Genomic DNA, 18,881 nt, shown 5'->3' on the forward strand with positions numbered 1-18,881 from the left:
TTTTTTTCCCCCCACAAAAACAGTGTCTACTTGAGAACTACCCAATTTTTACCAATAGTGGATTCTAAACTCTTCATCAATCAAGCAACTAATCTGCCAGCATTTTTCCCAAATTTCTCCAGCAAAGGTGAATATACCTTACATCTGCTGGATGTTCATTGACACCTGTACTTTTAATTACATCTCACAATTCCCTTCAAGAAGTCTGATTGTTTTTTCAAAATCTAAATTGGGACAAGCTGCATCCAAAGTCTCCCTATCTAGATGGATCACTCAGTGTATTTCCTTAATTTATCAACAGAAGGAATTGCCTTGTTTCAAAACCCAAAGTCCGTTCAGCAAGATCAACAGTCTCCTCTACTGCCTTTTTCTCCACTGTCGCCACAGATGACATGTGTGCTGCGGCCACCAGGTTTAAAGCCCACTCCTTCAATTCTCATTACAAAATGGACATTCAGTCCAGACCCAACGCTTCCTTTGGTTCAGATGTGCACAGCAATATAATTCCATTAGACCCACCTGGGAGTTCAAGTAGCTGGAGACTCTGCCCTATGAGTAGAGGAATACCCGGAAAAGATATCAGATACGAAAATTATGTAGTTGCCATAACGTTAGACCTCAGTTGTATTCTGTCCATTTTTCTACCACCTTCCGTCCATCCTCATCCAGGTTTTCATTCTGTCATACTTTTTTCAGTTATACCTTCCTAGGAAGGCTCTGACTAAATTTTTCTTGGCTCCAGGAGGCTCTCCACTATTTTCTTCACTTGTGCTCCTTGCCTACCGAGTAAATACTAATTCTTTTCTATTAAGGAAAACTTCAGATGGTCATCAAAAAACAAACAATCTGAGTATCTCCTTCTGTGCAAGGAGTAGGAGCCGGAGTACTGGATCCTAAGCTTTGAAATGACAGATACCCCACGAGTAGAGGAATGGACGGAATACAACACATCTAACATTATGGTAAGCACATAAATTTTGTATAATAGCCTGAGACAGCCATTTAGAAATAGTCCATTTTGACACATGTTCTCCCTTCTTAGGTTCACAAGGAATGAATTGATCCAAAGATCTTAAAGATTTTGTTCTGTTAAGATAGAACCAGAGATGTCTGGGAACATCCTAGGTAATAAGCTTCCTTTCTCATTTTGGGATTCAGGAAATAAAAACAGAGATGGATAGTTTGAATTAAGGTAAATTCAGATACCACTTTAGGCATAAAAAAGGATACGTATTCAGTAAAACACTGTCTCTCTATAAAGCAAGATAGGGCTGAGTCATCATAAGAGCCTGCAACTCGGATACTCTTCCTGAAGAGGTCAGAGCAAACAGTAAAACAGTTTTCCATGTTAAGAACAAGTCAGCCTGATTATCATGTTCAAATGAGCAAGTGTTAGCTTCTCTAACAAAAAATTAAGATCCTAAGGTGGAACCACTGGTTTGCTTGGAGGTCTCTTATGCAAAACCCTTCTTTAAAAGCATTTTCACATGAGAACACATTGAAAAAGGGAAAGCCACTGGTGGACTTGCTGAAATGGCCAATAAATGAACACTGACAAAGGTGAAAAAGACTACAGGGCAGTAACTCTCACAAACATTGTAAAACCAGATAAACACTAGCCCTGAATAGGTGCTGGTTATGTTGTTGGAACCAACCAGAAAACCTTTTCCATTTGCTAATATATGATTTTCTTGTAGCAGGCTCTCTGGCCTCCATTAGTACCTGCTGCACATCCGCAGTAAACAGGTGCCTAAATGAAATTATGACCCCGTCACATAAGTAGCCTATTGAAGTTGATTGGGGTCAGGATGTATCCAACACTCTTGTTATTTTGTGAATAGAGCCATTCTGTGAGGGAGCCTGCGCTAATTGCCCTTGGGTATTTCCAAAAAGGCTGCAAGAACCACTGTTGCTGGGCTAGAACGGAGTCACCACAATGATATTGAGGAATTATGTCTGAATTGTCAGAAGTACACTGGCCATCAGTGGACAGGGTGGAAAAGTATACAGGAACATTCTTATCCTAGGACACTAAAAGGTATCTGTCTTCCAGCCCTTCTTGTATGGAGTCCAGGAGCAGAATTTTGCCAACCAATTGTTCAGAGTGGAGGCAAAGAGGTCTGCCTGTGAAACTCATCACAGATAATCTTAGACCACCTCTGGATCTAGTTTCCATTTGTGAGGGTTTGTCTTTGTCCTGCTCAACTTGTCTACCACACTTTTGATCTGATGGGATATAGGATACCTATTTAGTGAGAGTCAGCCATAAAGCTATATCCGAAGCTAACATGGCTGGACTGCATAAAAGGTAACACCTGGTTCCTCCTTGCTTGCTGATGCACCACATGACTGTGGTTTTGTCTGCAACAACTTGAAGAGATCCAGTGGACCAAAGGCAATTCAGTGAGTTAAGTGCCTTGATTAGAGTAAATGTCTTTTTTATAGTTATGTGCTTGCACCTGTCCTTGTTGTTCCAGATACACTGCACTTTTATCCCCTCTGATACTGCTCCCCAAGCAAATACTACAGCGTTTGTGGTGACTGACTGCTTTGGAGTGGGAGTTGGGAAGAGGCAACCTAGATTTAAGGATATTTGTTGTCTCATCCATTTGATTTCTCTTTTGACAAATCCCAGAATTGGAATTTGGGAAAATAATGGGTGTTAGTGGTAGAACCAATGAGATTTCAGATACCACCATTTCTCTCTCATAGGTGGTCTTGCCAAGGATATCAACAGAATCATAGATGCCACGAGACACAAAATCCGGAGGTATTCCCTTTCAGAAACCAAAGTCTGAGTGGAAAACTCCCAACATAGATCTATTTTTACCTGTGGAAGTAAAGCTCTTTGAATTGAAGTGTATAACAGACAGTCGAGGAACACAATCCTGTGTGATGAAGTAAAAAAAAAAAAAAAATTTGTGAATGTTTTCTTGGAATCCCAGCCAACTTAGAAGATCTCTCACCCAAGTGAGAGATTCCTGACATTTTGAAAGACTCTGCAAACATAAGCAAGTTGTCTAAATATGAAAAAATGTGAATACCCTGTAGCCTGCAATGAGCTGTAACTGGAGCTAAACACTTTGTGAAGACTCGTGGTGCAGTGGACAGTCCAAAGGGTAAGGCAGAGAAGTGATAATGTGATCCAGACATACAAATCCTTAAGTGACCAGAGTCTACATGAGTAGGGAAGTGTTAAGTATCTTTTAAATCTAGTGTAACTGGAAAACTTAAATGAGGAAGAAGGTATAACAGGTTGTGTAGTGACAATATTTTGAACTTGGACATGATCACAAACTGGTTTAGGAAAGAAAGATCCAGAACTGGTCTCCAGACATTTTCTTTCTTTGGCACAAAAACATCCCCGAGTAAAAACCTTTCCCCCTAACTGGGAAGGAGGAACTGGCTCTATTACTCCTTGAGAAAACAAGTTGAAGGACAGGGGAAACAGAATAGTCTGGCCTAGAGGATGAGGAATTACTGAAAAGGAGGAATTTCCTCTCACTGTCATCTGTAGCCTTGATGAACAAACTTCAGAACCCATTTGTCTGAAATTATCGATTATCAAAGACAGAAATGTTGATTCAAGCTTTCTAGATAAGGGACCACACCAGGGTGGCAGAGGTTGACATGGTCCCTTAAATAGTCATTCTAACTTATTTGACTGCCCTTTATTTTGTGGGGTTCCTGCCTTCTTTTTGTAACTTTGTCATTCATTGTTCTTAAATGTCAATTTACCACCATTTTGCAAAGACTGTTTTATTTTCTTGCCAAAACAGGATGAGAGAATAGAGAATCCCTAGGAAACATGTTCCCTGAATCAGCTTACTCCTTTCCTCACATTTTTTTATATCCTCTGCCACAGAGGGTGAAAAAGCTAACTCTCTATCCAAACAGGGGATCTATATCAAATTGTCGCCCGCTTAGGTTGTCGGACACCTAAACATCGACAGCTTAAAATCACGAACGTCTATTTCCACACAGAGAAATAAGTCGTTTGGCCATTATGTGGATTTTGCCCTGTTTAGAACGTAGAGCAATCTTGGAGTAGGTATATTTAGTTAGGAGGGTGGGGGGCACAGCCCCCTACTGGATTTATGTTTACATTTTTTTTTTTTTTTTTACTTTGGTCAACGACATTGCTTCCCTGTGTGGAAACTGCCATTCATGATTTTACATTGTCAACATTTAGGCTTTCAACAACCTAAGCGGTCGACGATGTAATATAGACCCCAAACAGGATTTAAATCCCATTTTGTATATCTTCCGGGAAGTACTGAGAATGCAGCCAAAGGAAACTTCCTCAAAACAATACAACTGGCCATAGCCCTGGAAGAAGTATCAGTCATATTTACACTTAAACAATAAGTTGCCACCTCTGAAATGGAAGAAACCAAACAATTCAAAGCATATTTTTCCTCACAAGAAAAGGCAAACAAAACATGTCTCATATTAACACAATTAGTGAGAATAAATTAAATGTGAGCTTGACAATTCAAAATTCTGAAAATCAAAGTTGCAGAAGCACACACTTTCCCCCCATATTTATCAATTATTTTACCACCCTTGTTAAAAAGGTAAGACTTGGAATTAGCAGCAGTAGGATTAAAAAAAAATACAGCTGCTAGATCAGGTTTGGAATGAGTGCAGAAAATGTTAAAAGACTGAAGACTAGCTATCAGGGAAACTGCAGGCAGCGGTGTGCACATCCTCCAATGCTGACAGCACAAGAAGAGAGTAAAGAAGGTTCTGGAAATTCCACTTGTAACAGCTCATACTATTTTCTGAGAGACTGAGAAACTTCAGTGTTCTCCCACTGAAGACAGTTGCACATTCTGGAAATAGTCATAGAGAAAGAGAACCCCACGGAGAGAATCAGATGCCATGCTCTCCTCAGAGTCTTAATTAGAAATCTGAGGAGGAAACCTTGAATCTACTCCTTTGTCTTCCTGTTCAGACTCAGAATCTTGAATCTGTTAAGTAAAAGAGGAATGTTTTTCTGTTACCAAAAATCAATAAGAATCAATAGCCTCTGTAAGACCCTGACCTAGACCTAATAAGCCTACTACTACCCATAGAAAATTGAGAGTAGCAGATACATGTTGAGTCTTTTGATTCTTTTTGACAGGAAAATTGGGGCCAACAAGGTTGTTAATGGAGGCAGTGGCAACTTCTTCAAGGATGGTCACATTTTGACTAAACAAAGACAACTTCTCTGCCCCTTCTTCCAGGATCAACAAGTGAAGCTGAGAGGACACTAACAGCTGCAGAGGTAGTCGTGAACCCCTCACTCCATAGTGGCTGTAGCTGCTACACCAGAGGAATCTGGAGTAAAAAAAAATGAGTTGTCTGAGGAACCAGCTTTGGCCTTAGCAGAATCACTCACTTACCGCTGAACCAAATTGCTAGACTGCTGTCATGGTAAAGGCTGTTTTCTTAACTTTTTCTTTTTTGGCAGGAAGAAGGTCCAACCATAGTACCAGCATTTTGTGTGATGATCAAGCTGGAAATAGTGCCTCTCTCCCACGGAAACCACCAACACAAGCCAGAAAAAATTCAAAGTCCCAAAAAGCCACTTTTTCTCCAGTAAAAACAGAGTGGAAAGCACTTTATTTTACTTTTTTTTTGGCTAGCAAAGTGTATTAAACACATTTTTCCAGAGAAATTTTGTTTTACAACATTTTAAACAACTTTTAAACAGACATGAAAAAAGTGTGCTCCCATTTCAAAGTACAGTTAAGTTTTGCAACAGTCTGTTAAAAAGCAAACTCTTAGATTAAAAAAAAAACTGTACTAACCAGAAAAACACATTTAAACAATAAATTTTAAATGTGGAAGTTTTTCCCCCAAAGGGAACTTATCTGCCCAGCAATGAAGGAAGATGACAGCGCCCTGTATGCAGCGGCCTCTCTGGCTCCAAAAAAGAAGTTATGTAACTACCATTATGTTCCATGTTAGTTGTCTTCTTCTCGCCTTCTTTCTTGCTGGTTGGGTTCGGAGCCGATCCTCGGCTCCGACTCGGCCATCTTCAAAAGCTCGAGAGCTGCATACTGGCTCGAGGCCACCCCATATCCCATGATGCCTGGCGCTAGATACCCAGATCTCGTTTGGTAAATCTAACTACAGACATAATAAGGACAGGATCCTATCCTGGAATATATATAAAACCTCCAGAGAGGCTACTAGACAGAAAGAATAGCCAGAGAAGACTCAGCCAGTGAAAAACCATAAGGAACTCTTCTCAGTCTACAAGGATAGGGGGATGGAGGGTGGGACGCAAGAAAGAAGGCGAGAAGAAGACAACTAACATGGAACTTTAGGGTAGGTACATAACTTCTTTATGTTAAGTTGTCTATCTCGCCTTCATTCTTGCTGGTTGGGACAGCGTCCCTAGCACCTAAAATCCTGGGTGTCTCATCAGAACAAACTCTTCAGAACAGTGGAACCAAAATATGTTCTGTTTCTGGAAACCAAATCCAACTTATAATGCGAAATAAAGGTATGTGGGTTGGCCCACGTAGCCGCAGCACAAATAGATTCCATGGACAACCTAGCCAGAAAGGCCACAGAAGTGGCTAAAGCTCTGGTGGAGTGACCTTTGGGTTTAACAGGTAACTCTTTATTCCTCAGTTGATAGATAAATATGCTGCTAGAAGTCAACCACCTGGATAAAGTTACTTTTTAGACTGGTAGACCTTGTTTACCCTCAGCATAAGAAAGGAAAAGTTGGTCCGATTTCCTGATATCTTTAGTTCTATGCAAATAAAAGCGTAGTTGTCTGTGAACATCTAACTGATGCAATTTATATTCCGCCCTGTTAGAGTGGTTGGGAAAAAACACAGGAAGGTCTATGGACTGATTCAAATTATTTTCTAAAGAGACCTTAGGAAGGAAGGAAGGATGGATTAGTCCTGACAGCAACCCTATCATTGTGGAACACATAATATGGAGGAAGGGTACAAAGAGCCTGCAGTTCCTAAACTCTTCTGGCTGAAGTAATGGCTACCAGAAAGGGAGTTTTCCCAAGATAGAAACTTCAAGGAACAAGATGCTGCAGGTTCGAAGGGAGGCAGTATTAGAAAAGCTAAAATCAAATTTAGATCCCACAGAGGTGGAGGATCTCTCACTGGAGGCCTGAGAAGAGTGGTCACTTTGAGAAAAGCTCTACATGATATTTCCAACAGGCCAATGTGAAAATTTGAAATTGCAGCTAACTGAACTCTAATTGTAGCGGAAGCGGACCCAGAATGAAAGAGTTCCGCAAGAAATTCCAAAATGTGGTGTATAGGGGCTGAAAAGGGATCTATACTCAGTCTCTGCCCAAGAAGAAAAACGTTTCCACTTACTAGCGTAAGTTTTTCTAGTGGTAGACTTGTGCGATGATAAAATAATTTCGCGCACCGAGGGGGAGATATCTGGAAGCCTAGCTAAGGTTGGAAGTGGAGCAACCAAGCAGTGAGCTGAAGAGACTGCAGGGATTGGTGCAGCCTGCCCGATTGATGTATCAGAAGGTCTGGAACTAGGTCCAGAGTCCAAGGCTGTTCGAAATGATGATGATGTAGGAATGGGAACCATATTTGTCAAGGCCAGTAAGGAGCAATGAGGATCATTTTGCAGCCCAATACGGTAGCTTTCTGTATCAGTTTCGGAATAAGGGGAAACGGAGGGAATGCATAAAGAAGTCCCTGAGGCCAATCGTGGACTAGAGTGTCTCTGGGGGAATGTCCGGGATGTGGAAGGAGAGAGAAGAAATTGTTGCACTTGCTGTTGAAGGGGGTGGCAAAAAGGTTGCAGCAAGGCTGGCCCCATTTGCGGAATATTTGGTCCGCAACTACTTGATTCAGAGACCACTCGTGAGGCATGAGAATTGCTCTGCTCAGCCTGTCTGCTATGACGTTGGACTTCCCAGGGATGTGCGTTGTGATCAGAAAGCGTTGGGAAGAGATCGCCCACTGCCAGAGTCTGAGTGCTTCTCGACATAGGGGGTAGGATTTGGTTCCGCCCTGCTTGTTGATGTACCACACTACTGACATACTGTCAGTTTGAACTGCAATGGTCCCCATAGGAAGAGAGTCCTGAAGAGCTTGCAACGCTAAAAACACGGCCCTCATCTCTAAGACGTTTATATGCAGGTGGTACTCATGAGGTTGCCAGGTGCCTTGGACTGTCCTGCCTTGATAATGCGCCCCCCCACCCGATCAGGGAAGCGTCCGTGGTAACCGTAGCAACTGGGGGGGTACAAATGGTCTGCCTAGGGGTACTGATGTGGAGACCATCCACCATGCAAAGTGCTTTTTGCATGTTTCTGTGATCATAATCGTGTGAGACATGGGAAGCTGCTGGAAGGACCATTGGGTGAAAAGCAGCCACTGGAGAATCCTCATGTGAAAATGAGCTAGAGGAACAAGTATGATCGCTGCTGCCATGAGACCCAGAGTTTGGAGGACTAACCTGGCTTGAATTCTTTTGCATGCTAATAAGACCTGTACATGTTGACGAATCACTAATACCCTGTCTGGCGGAAGGCTCGCTGACATGTCTCTTGTATTTAAATTTTTGCCTATAAAGGTGATAGACTGACAGGGCAACAATGGAGACTTTTTGAAATTTATTGAGATACCTAGTCTGGAACAAATCTCGATAGTGTAGTCTCTGGCTCGCAGAAGGTGATGCCTGGTGGTAGCAGTGAGGAGCCAGTCATCTAGATATGGAAACACCTGGAATCCTTGCTGTTTCAGGTGATCGGTAACTACTGCCATGCATTTGGTGAACACTCTGGGGGCTGTGGTAAGACCAAAGGGCAGAGCTCTGAACTGGTAATGGCTGGCTCCCAGCCGGAAGCGAAGGAATCTTCTGGAGCATCTGTCCATTTTGACGTGGTAGTACACATCCTGAAGATCTATAGAGCACATCCAATTGTCCTGACCCAGAAAGGGCATAATGGACTGTAGCGTGACCATCCGAAACTTCGTTCTTTGTACAGACCGGTTCAGTCTGCTGAGATCCAGAATGGGTCTTCCAGTCCCCTGTCTTTTTTGGTACCAAAAAGAACCTCGAGTAAATTCCGGATCCTTGCTGGTCTGCTGGGACTTGCTGGATGGCCCTTTTTTTTAATAGCAGTTCTGAAATTTCTTGTACTGCTTGATCCCTTAGATTGGGTGGAATATCTGGAAGGGACTTGTTTAACACTATGGGAGTGTGAACAAAGGGTATTCTGTAGCCTCTGAATATAACAGACTGTACCCATTTGTCTTGTGTTATGTCTTGCCAGGCTCTTGGGTACAGCGATAATCTTCCCCCGACTGCCTCCAGAGGTGGGCAGTCGGGCAACCCTTCAGGGATGCTGGAAGGGCTTGTCAGAGAAGGATTCTCTGCTGCTTTGATTTTGCGGACCCCCTCTGCCACGAGGGACGCGTCTATTATTGTTCCCTCCAAATGGAGAGTTGGAACCGACTGGGAGACAGGTAAATCGGTTCCGGCTGGAACTGAAGCTGAAGGAACAGCTTCACCCATCGATGGCTCTGAACTGGGAGCCGAAGATTTATGTGGCTTAGAGGCCTTCACGGGCTGAGTCTTAGCCGGTGAATCCTGCTTAAGTAAATCCCGGAGGATTAACTTATTTTTACGCTCCTGCAGGACTCTTGGGCTGAAGGCATGGCAAACCGAACAAGAGTCCTGCAGGTGTACAGTGCCCAGACAATAGACAACAAGTGTGACCATCTGTCAGAGACATCTTCTGACAGCATGAGTCACACTTCTTGAATCCGGACACCTTGGTGTCCTTGGGCATCCCTGAAAAAAAAAAATTGAATACCAAGGGCAATACACAACAAAAGAACTAGGATATGGCAACTACCATACACTAAGGTTAACACACTCAAAAACACAGCCAAGATACTCACAATATAATATACTTACAAGCTAATAAACTAACTAGGTAAAAGCTAAAAAGTTTTTTTTTTTTTTTTTTTTTTTTTTTAAAGAGAAAAGGAAAAGGGTTAGCCTCTAATTTAAACGGCTACCTATGAGGAGAAGTGAAGGGGGAGGGAAAAACTCTCTAACTAAAATGAGTTTTCTGAAGGGATAGGGGAAGAATCAAGAGATAATTAGATACAAGTATACATATATATATATATATATATATATATATATAGAGAGAGAGAGAGAGAGAGGTTAACTACTGTAAACAATCTACACTAATAAATCTAATAATTTTTATAAAAAAAATGGATAAAACGATGAAAAAATACGACCTGAGCCAGTAAGACAATGTCTTAGCAGAAGCGGCAAATGAGATCTGGGTATCTAGCGCCAGGCGTCATGGGATATGGGTTGGCCTCGAGCCAGTATGCAGCTCTCGAGCTTTTGAAGATGGCCGAGTCAGAGCCGAGGATCGGCTCCGAACCCAACCAGCAAGAATAAAGGCGAGATAGACAACTTCACATGGTCTGTTTTGTGTATTTATGTCAGACTTGTGTGAACTGTCGATCTGCAGTCCGTTGGTGGTTCATTCTTGAGATGGTCGAGTGTGTGGGACTGCAGTGGTGATGCTCATTGTCTTGCTGAGTTTTTGCTTTTCTGGGGAATGGACTGATTGTGGAAGTTTAGGCCTACAGTGGCAAGTGTGAACTGAACAAACATGGAGGGTGGAAGCCAGATTTTTTCGCCATGTTCGCTTGTAAGGTCCAGATTGAATTCATAGGTTGGAGGTATTCAGACTGGATTTGGGCTGCTGGCGGTGTCGGAGATGGAACCTGTGATGGTACATTATGGACGATGAGGATGGTGGAAAGATCGCTGGACTGACTGCAGCATTTAGGGCTTTCGGGTAGCAGCAACTGCACTGTATGCAGGTAGCAAGGGCATGACTTTGTATGCCAGTTGTTTTAAATCAGTTTTTGGACTGTGTTGTTGGAGGGACCAGACTGTACTTGAGATATTGTTGAAGAAGGAGATGGGGGCAGCATGGTTGGAGGGGATGCTATAATTCATGGAATCATGCATGGTTGAGGAATCTTTGATGCATTCTGGGCCTCGGTTGGCTCGTTTACTCTTGTATATGTGCATTGTTTCTATTGTACATGAGCTTGGAGAAATGTAATTTCATTCAGCTGTGCATTTTTGCATATGGTCTGAATGACAATGACGTTACTTACTTACTAATGGAACAGCATTAACCTGACCATATATCCTTGAAAGCCCACAAAGAAGCACTACCTTTTGCAGCAGGAAGGCTCTGAAAGGCAAGGCTCCCAGCCCTACCTTTTTAGACAGCTCTGCTCGAGCTGCCTAACAGTTTGGGTGTGTAGAAGGTACCCTGAAGCTTTGGAAGATGGCTGCCTCTTATATCACTGGCAGGAAATAACACACATAGCTTAGGCTACTGCAGCAGTGATCAATACTATAAACATATATTATTACCACTTGTAAAGAGGAGTGTGTGCTGATGAATTTTCACGTTTTAACCTTTTTATCTTTCATAGTTTTCAAGACATATACATTTGTTTACACGCTGGTTGTATATCAGCATTCTCAGAGTTTTAGCTCATAAAATTCGCAGGTGTCTAGAATGTGAAATTCCACTCCCACTAAGTGCTAATGAGTTAAATATAAAAGGTAGGTACTAAAAAACATATCCACAGTGCCAACAAATCCCAAAAGTGACTTATTTTCCTTCCTCCAGAAAATTTTATACCTGGAATTGAATGGAGGACTGAACCTTTGAAGTGGCTGGTTTTGTTTACATTCTCATTTATCATTTGTTAATTGGGTAAGTGGGCTTGTCCTTGGACCCTTTTCAGTCAAGACCCAGACCAACTGGCAAAAACATAATATACAATAATTAGTTACAGGATAAAAACACAATGGAGTCTAAATATGCAAAAAGTAAAATGCAAAAATCAGCAAGGGAAATACACTCCGCAGAATACTCTATAAAATACATTCAAGGAGCAAAAAATGAAAAACAATAAGTCAAATATACAATTTAGTTTACCCCATGAAATACATACAAGAAAAAGTCAAAGGCACAGTACAGATCAAAAATAATGCAATTTATCCCAGGTACTACTATATCTATACAAGTGTGTGCGTGTTAAAATGTACACATGCATATCTATAGAAAAACCTAGGCAAGCTAGAGTTTTCACTGTGTGATACCTTAAACCTCCTGTAATAGAGGCCCATGGGATATATACAAATGATCTCTTAAGGACATCAAGTGTTTAAGCTATATGAATGCTGAATGAACACGACTTTTTATGTTTTCATTTTAAGTATTTGTGGATACATTCAGGCCTAGCTGAAACACTTGATGTCCTTAAGGAGTCACTTGCATATATACTATGGGCCTTTATTACAGGAGGTTTAAGGTGAAAACTCTAGCTTGGTTAGGTGGTTCTTGTAGTTTTTACTAATTGGTTAGTCAGTATGACCTTTTTACTTTTTGGTTTGGATATTTATACATACATGCACACAAATATACAGTCTACACTACAAGTAAACCCTACTGGAACTGGTACTTTTGCCCTGCAGTACCAATAGTTTGCATTTATACATTGTCAAACAAGTTATACTTTCTGATTGGAATACATGGTACACCTACCTTACTTTTATTTATTTTGTTGCTCCTCAGCTGGGACAGCCAGGTATGTCATGCCCAGCAGTGAGAATGATAGCAAAGCAGACGGGGGTGGGTGTGGGGGAGACACCACTACCATACAACTTCCTGAGTCACAAATGCCTTTTCTTAATGAGGGACAACCTATCTAAAGTTTAAGACTCAATAATGCAATTGCTGAAACTCTGAAAAATAGTGAGACTGCCTTAAAATCAAGTGAGTCACACCTTTCCCACACCCCCAACTCATATACATACAGTCAGACTGCAGCATCTCTGAAGACAGAATTCTCTGAAATACAGCCATTTTAGACTTGGTATATGTTTTCTTCATATGACACAGATTTTTACAGTTCATAAGAGTGCAGTTATGGTCCTCAAACATTCAATGGGAACTCTTAAAGGTGTATGTATAGAAATAATCACTACAATGACGTGAAAAAAATGAAGACAATGTGATATGATCTAACCCTAAGCAGAAGAAACAGACTGTGCTGGTCTGTCAAAGCAAATTTTGTTTTCCTGTTGAGAAAAAAACTGAAGCTGTTGAAATCATAACTGGCAGTGGTAAACTAGGATTTTTGTTCCTCCTTCAATGCAGGGCCCTACCTGATGGCTCCACTGTTAGGACCTGATCAGCCCATTCATGTCAAAGAGGTCAAAGACTGGTATCACTTAACTACATAAGAGCCCATCAGCCCATGTATGCCTCCAGCAGTGAGACTCAGGTGGTAGGCAGTGGGTCAGCTAGTGGGTCCTGTGGAGTGGCCTACTCCTGAAGTTCCACAAATGTTGCCTCACCATGGAAAGGTACAGGTGCTGCCCAACACACAGCTTTCCAGGTTTCAGTGCTGTGCACTGCAGACTCCTTGTTCTTGAATGCAACATTCCAAGAAGACAGCTAGAGCCCACCTCTCCCTCAGAATGAGCAAGCCATCAGTGTCCACTGAAACTTATCCCCCACTTCCTGTCCCCTCTAGCACCTGTGTCAGTAATAGATCATTTGGGGTGTGGTCAGGGCTTCATCTCTGCTTCATGAGGGTAGCTTGAACATTTTTGTTCTAAGAAAATGACAATGTCTGAATTTTTTCTAAAAAGGTAAAACAAACTGAAAATAGAAGGAAACTGTGAAAGAGGGGTAAACTACTGAAGCTCCTAGGTTAATGGACAAGAAATATTGTACACATTCATTTAGTAAAGAAAAAAATGGTAAAGCAGCTTGAAAGAGCCATCTGTACCACCTACAAATAAGAATGCTTTGCACATGCTGACCTACTGATTGGGCCATCACAAAAATATATATAACTTCCAAGAAAGTTTCGCTAATCATCATTTTTGTTGCACTGCGTTCTGTCACCAGCAAACTAACAGTGAACCAATTGATTATAAAGCTCAACTGCTCCGTTGACAGGTTTCAGAGATAACAGTAGCCAACAACCTCACTGCTGCAACACAGAATACAATCTACACCTTCTCATATATTATTACTTTATACACATTTTCAGGGTCCATGCCATCTTTGGCAAAATAATCTTGTAGCAGCAATCAGTTCAGGAGTGTACTTCCAGTAGTACGTTTATGGGCATCCCCCTAATCTACATATAATCACTACTCAAATGGGTTCACAAATTATGGTTTTTAAATATTGTACAGTGTACTTCCTTAACTATTCAATAACTTACTCCTATGTATTCCAAATATAAATTAAGCAAATAAATCACCCTCAGTTTTTTGATTGCAAACAAGCTTAAAAGCGTACCTTCAGAGTAGGCTGTGAATGAAGAGGTAACACCAGGGAAGCCAGTGTTGTAAAGCCCAGGTTAATGCTGCAACGCCGTACATGTTCTGCTGAAATATGGCTGGATCGTCGATTAATCTACGGTTTGACAAACGAAGACAGACAGAAATAACAATGATCACCAGCTAAAGAACACAATCATATTGGAAGATCATGAAATAAAGTTATCCAAAGCTACACAACATTATACCCACTTTAAAGAAAAAAATAAAATCATGCTAATTAGTTGCTCAGTAACACAAGCTTAATCTGTGGCTACAACCTTCAAAATTAACAGTTTTATTCCAAAACTTTAAAATTCTTAATGGAAAATAAAAGTACAGTTATGAGGTATTCAACATAACAGCTAATACATACAGGCTCTTGCAGCATTTCATATATTAAAGGAAACTACCCTGTAGCACTAGAAAGGATTGGCTGGACCTCCTTAGAAGTCATCCATCTGGCATGGCTCATAGAACAAACATATGTATACCGTATTTATAACTCCCTCAATCTTCCCTCCAGTTATTTATCCAAATAGCATACAACAGGGTAGACACATCGTGTACGATGTGCGAGAATCTTATTCACTGAAAGGCAACACCGATGTCTAGTACAAAATAGGCACTGGCCTTGCAGTACTTTGAACAGGGTTTGAAGAGCACAGGCCTAGATCAAAAGTCTAGCTTGACTGCTACAATAAGTTCCATTTCTTTTCAAAATTATCCCAATCACCAAAACAGCAAGATTCATTCTGACAATTCAGGCCTACTTCTGATTCCCATTTCCGCCATGTGGAATTTTCTAGTGAATTTTAAAGAAAGATAACAGGACATCCTGTTATAAAATGCACTCCTATGGTGATTTAAGGTATAAAGGCAAACAAAAAAGTGTATTTTGAAATCATGAGTGGAAGTTTCATTTTTAATACTTTTTTTTTTTTTTTTTGCTATAGAACATCACTTTCAGAAGCAAATAAAACTCGATTACAAAACCATAACATATCCGTATTCTGACAGTATTTATATCAGTCACTCAATGAAACTGACAGCTCTACACATGTTACAAAGTAATTGTTCTGAAACCTTGACACTTTCCAATTTCTAATGGCCATTTTAGTTTACACTGGTTGGTCCTAAAATATGTGCAACTTTATCTCTAACAGATGTTTGACACACACTGGTCTAATTTTCAGGGAAAGATACTGAGACCTTCATCGAAAAAAACACTGACTATTCTGGGTGCAAAGACTAGAGGACAGCTTCATGTTTAACACTGGTGTAACATTTCATACTTCTTAAAACAATTTTCTGTTACAGTATATACTAGTATCACTTTAGAACACATACATATGGTTTATTTTTGAAGTCATGATAAAACCAGTACAGATATGTTTTGATACTATTTATTTGCCATCTTTAACAAATGTTCTACGTACATATCTTTTTTTTTAAACTAAATCTCAAACCAACATATCTGAACATGCAGTTGTAAAACATACTTGGATCTAATTTTAGTTGCAAAAGTACAGGAATATTTAATTTCTGTGTTTCAATTAAGAACTTTCTGTAATTTGCTTGTTTGCCTCAATGCTTAGCATGCATCACTTTACAGGCAAATCAACATTAGATCTGATGTTAACCAGAGCACCTCTAGGACTCTGTTTAAAAGGTGCCTGGCTGGATGGCTTGGAAACTGCAAATTCCTGCCGGAATAGCTCCCACATCCCTCAAGGACATGGGCAGTCATTAACAATAATAATCTTAGGCATTAACTAGACTTTTTCTCTTGAAATATAATGGGTGTAATAGGCTAGGCTTAGAACGAACCTCGTGCCCACAGCCTAGTAACCTCCTATGAACCCATGTTGTCATTTTCATTTGTTCCACAGCTGTTGGGTTCAGATCCAATCCTTGGATCTGACTCTGCTGCTTCTTCCAGCTTGTGGAACACACACTCCCGAGCTTCTCCGGTTATTCATAATGCCCTAATCACCTAACATAACTCAGATCTCATTTGCTGCCCAAGCATTTGGATGTGGTCACTGCTTACTCTCCAGCAAGTGTATTTTCAGGGAGTTAAACTCTTTTTTTTTTTTTTTTTTTTTTTTTTATCTTTTTTGAGCTTCCTCTGTTTTAGTATCTTTATATTTTTCCCCTATTGTTTCTGTATAGAACATTTTTATATACTTGTTTTTCCAAGTATCCCTTAAATACCATTGTTGGTAATTCTTTCATACTTATTAGTATTTCTGTTATTACACTTGCTGGTATTTCTTTCTAGTCTACTCAAAAAAAAAAAAAAAAAAAAAAAAAAAAAAACTATTTTGTATTATTTGCCTTTTAATTGTGCAAGAGAAACCTTCCTGTTTCAAAAAGTGCATGGCCTGCAGCCATTAAATTTAGACTTCAGACACATTCAAAGTGTGTCTACTGTTTAGACATGCCTCACCTTGAAGCAGATTGTGATATACGTAAGGCCCTCACTCCTAGGGCTTTGACAGAAAAAATAAGTCAATTTTAACCTCTGTGGGCTCAAACTCTTCACAAAACTGACAAAGGGAGATTCTCATCATAAAGAATCAAGAAAATGATCCCTGGATTATACTACTACTACTACAGCTCTGGTATGTGAACCTCCCAGTAAAATGGCTAGTGTCAGATCCGAAACTTAGATCGGAGAAAATCTTCTTGGACCCAATCACAGCAACTGTGACTGGATGTCTCTTGTCAGCTCCCTTTCCCTTTTTGGAATGTTCATCAAGACGACAGTCTAGACCACCTTCTACATCATCATCTGTATGATCATCCAAGAGCCTGACAGAAGTCTATGTGGACAGAATGATAAGGAAATTCCTCTCGAAACAAATTCAAATGTGAGTTCGGCTGGCTCTGACCCCATCAGGTCCAAAGACCCTTCCCCGTTACTGGCTCCTTCATGAATCAGACCTTTGTGTTTCAGATCCATCAGATCTGAAAATCCTGGAGTTGCCCACCTCAGATCTAAAGATGCTGGTTATCATCCACGCTGGTGGCATCTCTGAGTGGCCTGGCATGGAGCACTTCATAGGTGGACGACTCTTAGAGGTGTAGCATCAGCTCTGGGGTGTTGCAGTCAACTCCAAAGCTGTTGCAGCTGACTCTGCCCCTTGGATCTTCGGTGCTAGAGAGGTCGGCTCTGACTCCTTCCTCACATAGTTTGCCTTCTGGGTGGAGGGAGACGATGGTCTAAGTACGCCTTATCGGATCTGTTGGTTCCCCTTTCTCCAAGGCATTTTGCTTTTGAGGTAGCTGACGGAGCTTTCTCTGTTCCAAGAGTTCAGACCTCTCTGTCTCCAACTACCCAATTCCATCTGACTCTGCATCTACAGCCTCAATCGGCTGTGCCAATGGAACAGCCAGCCCAAACCAGTCTCCAGAACACTCAGCAGTGTACAGTAATTTCTTCTGATACTTCTCCAGAGCATGCCACCAAAGAAGTTTCCTGGAAGAGAAAGTGTAAAAAGAGGCACTTGGACTCTCCACAGGAGACTGTCAACAGAAGATACAGACTTTGATGAGGGGGAAGGGTCCCCCAGATCACCACCCAATGACATCTCATTTGGAGACATCTTAGAACTTCTAAAACAATGGGGTGGTTGATCCTCTGACAATCCTTCCCAGGAGCTGGTATTTCTAGAAGCCTTTGTAGAGGGCCCATCGATAGGCTCATTGATTTGGTCTCTCGAATGGGGCGGAACGAGCCTGATACCATCCAGTCTATTCCTAAGACACCACAGAGAATCCTGGCACCACTGAAGGATAGAATATATTAGAGGAAGGGAGTACCAGTTGATGCCATGGTCATGGAGGTGGCCAATAAGTAGTAATGGTGCAAAGCTCCTCTGTCCACCACCCCCCCTGAACAGGGAATATAGGGGACTGGACAGACTTGTGAAGTGTGTCTATGCTTCAGTAACTTTTACTCTTAGTTCGGTGAACTACTTGGCACATTTTACAAGACTTCAGGAACTTTCCAAATCCCCCAATGGGACCATATCCTCCGAGGAAGATAGCATTATTGCCCTGCAGCTGGCTACCCTTCAGTCCATTTCAAACTTGTCCATGAGGCTCATCTCCCACGCAGCTGAAGGTACCTCACAGGCAGTGGGTTCAAGCATTTCCATCAGAAGACATATCTGGATGCGCTTGTGTGACTTTGAAGAACCCTTTAAAACTTCCTTTGTCAATGCTCCTTTTGACTGAAATTCTTTACTTGGCCCCAAAGTAAACACATTCTCTAGGTGTGAGCAGGAAGGAAAAACCTAGTCTGCTGTGGACATATGTTTTCCGACCCCTCAACAGACCTTTTCTAGGAACCACCGAGGCATGTGGAAAATGTGGTTCAAAAAAATCTCAGGGTCCCTTCCAAGATCAACGTGGAAGATGTATCCCCATGGCAGAGGTGGTCCGCATAACCAGGGATACTTTCTCTGACAGATCGT

General features: G+C 41.3%; 1 protein-coding gene across 1 annotated transcript in view; it reads right to left on the minus strand.

Annotated features, from left to right (window-relative positions):
• Nucleotides 1–14,788, minus strand: part of LOC122810644 (carbohydrate-responsive element-binding protein-like) — a 672,712-nt gene extending 657,924 nt beyond the window's left edge. The window contains exons 1-2 of the mRNA XM_044082217.1: nucleotides 14,774–14,788; nucleotides 14,378–14,494 (exon numbers count right to left, since the gene is read on the minus strand). Coding sequence (XP_043938152.1) covers nucleotides 14,378–14,494; nucleotides 14,774–14,788 — 132 coding nt within the window. The remainder of the gene's footprint in view (nucleotides 1–14,377; nucleotides 14,495–14,773) is intronic.
• Nucleotides 14,789–18,881: the final 4,093 nt, after the last annotated feature.

Source organism: Protopterus annectens, chromosome 9.part0 (genome assembly GCF_019279795.1).
Source record: "Protopterus annectens isolate FY-2018-M chromosome 9.part0, PAN1.0, whole genome shotgun sequence".
NCBI classification, from domain to species: Eukaryota; Metazoa; Chordata; order Ceratodontiformes; family Protopteridae; genus Protopterus; species Protopterus annectens.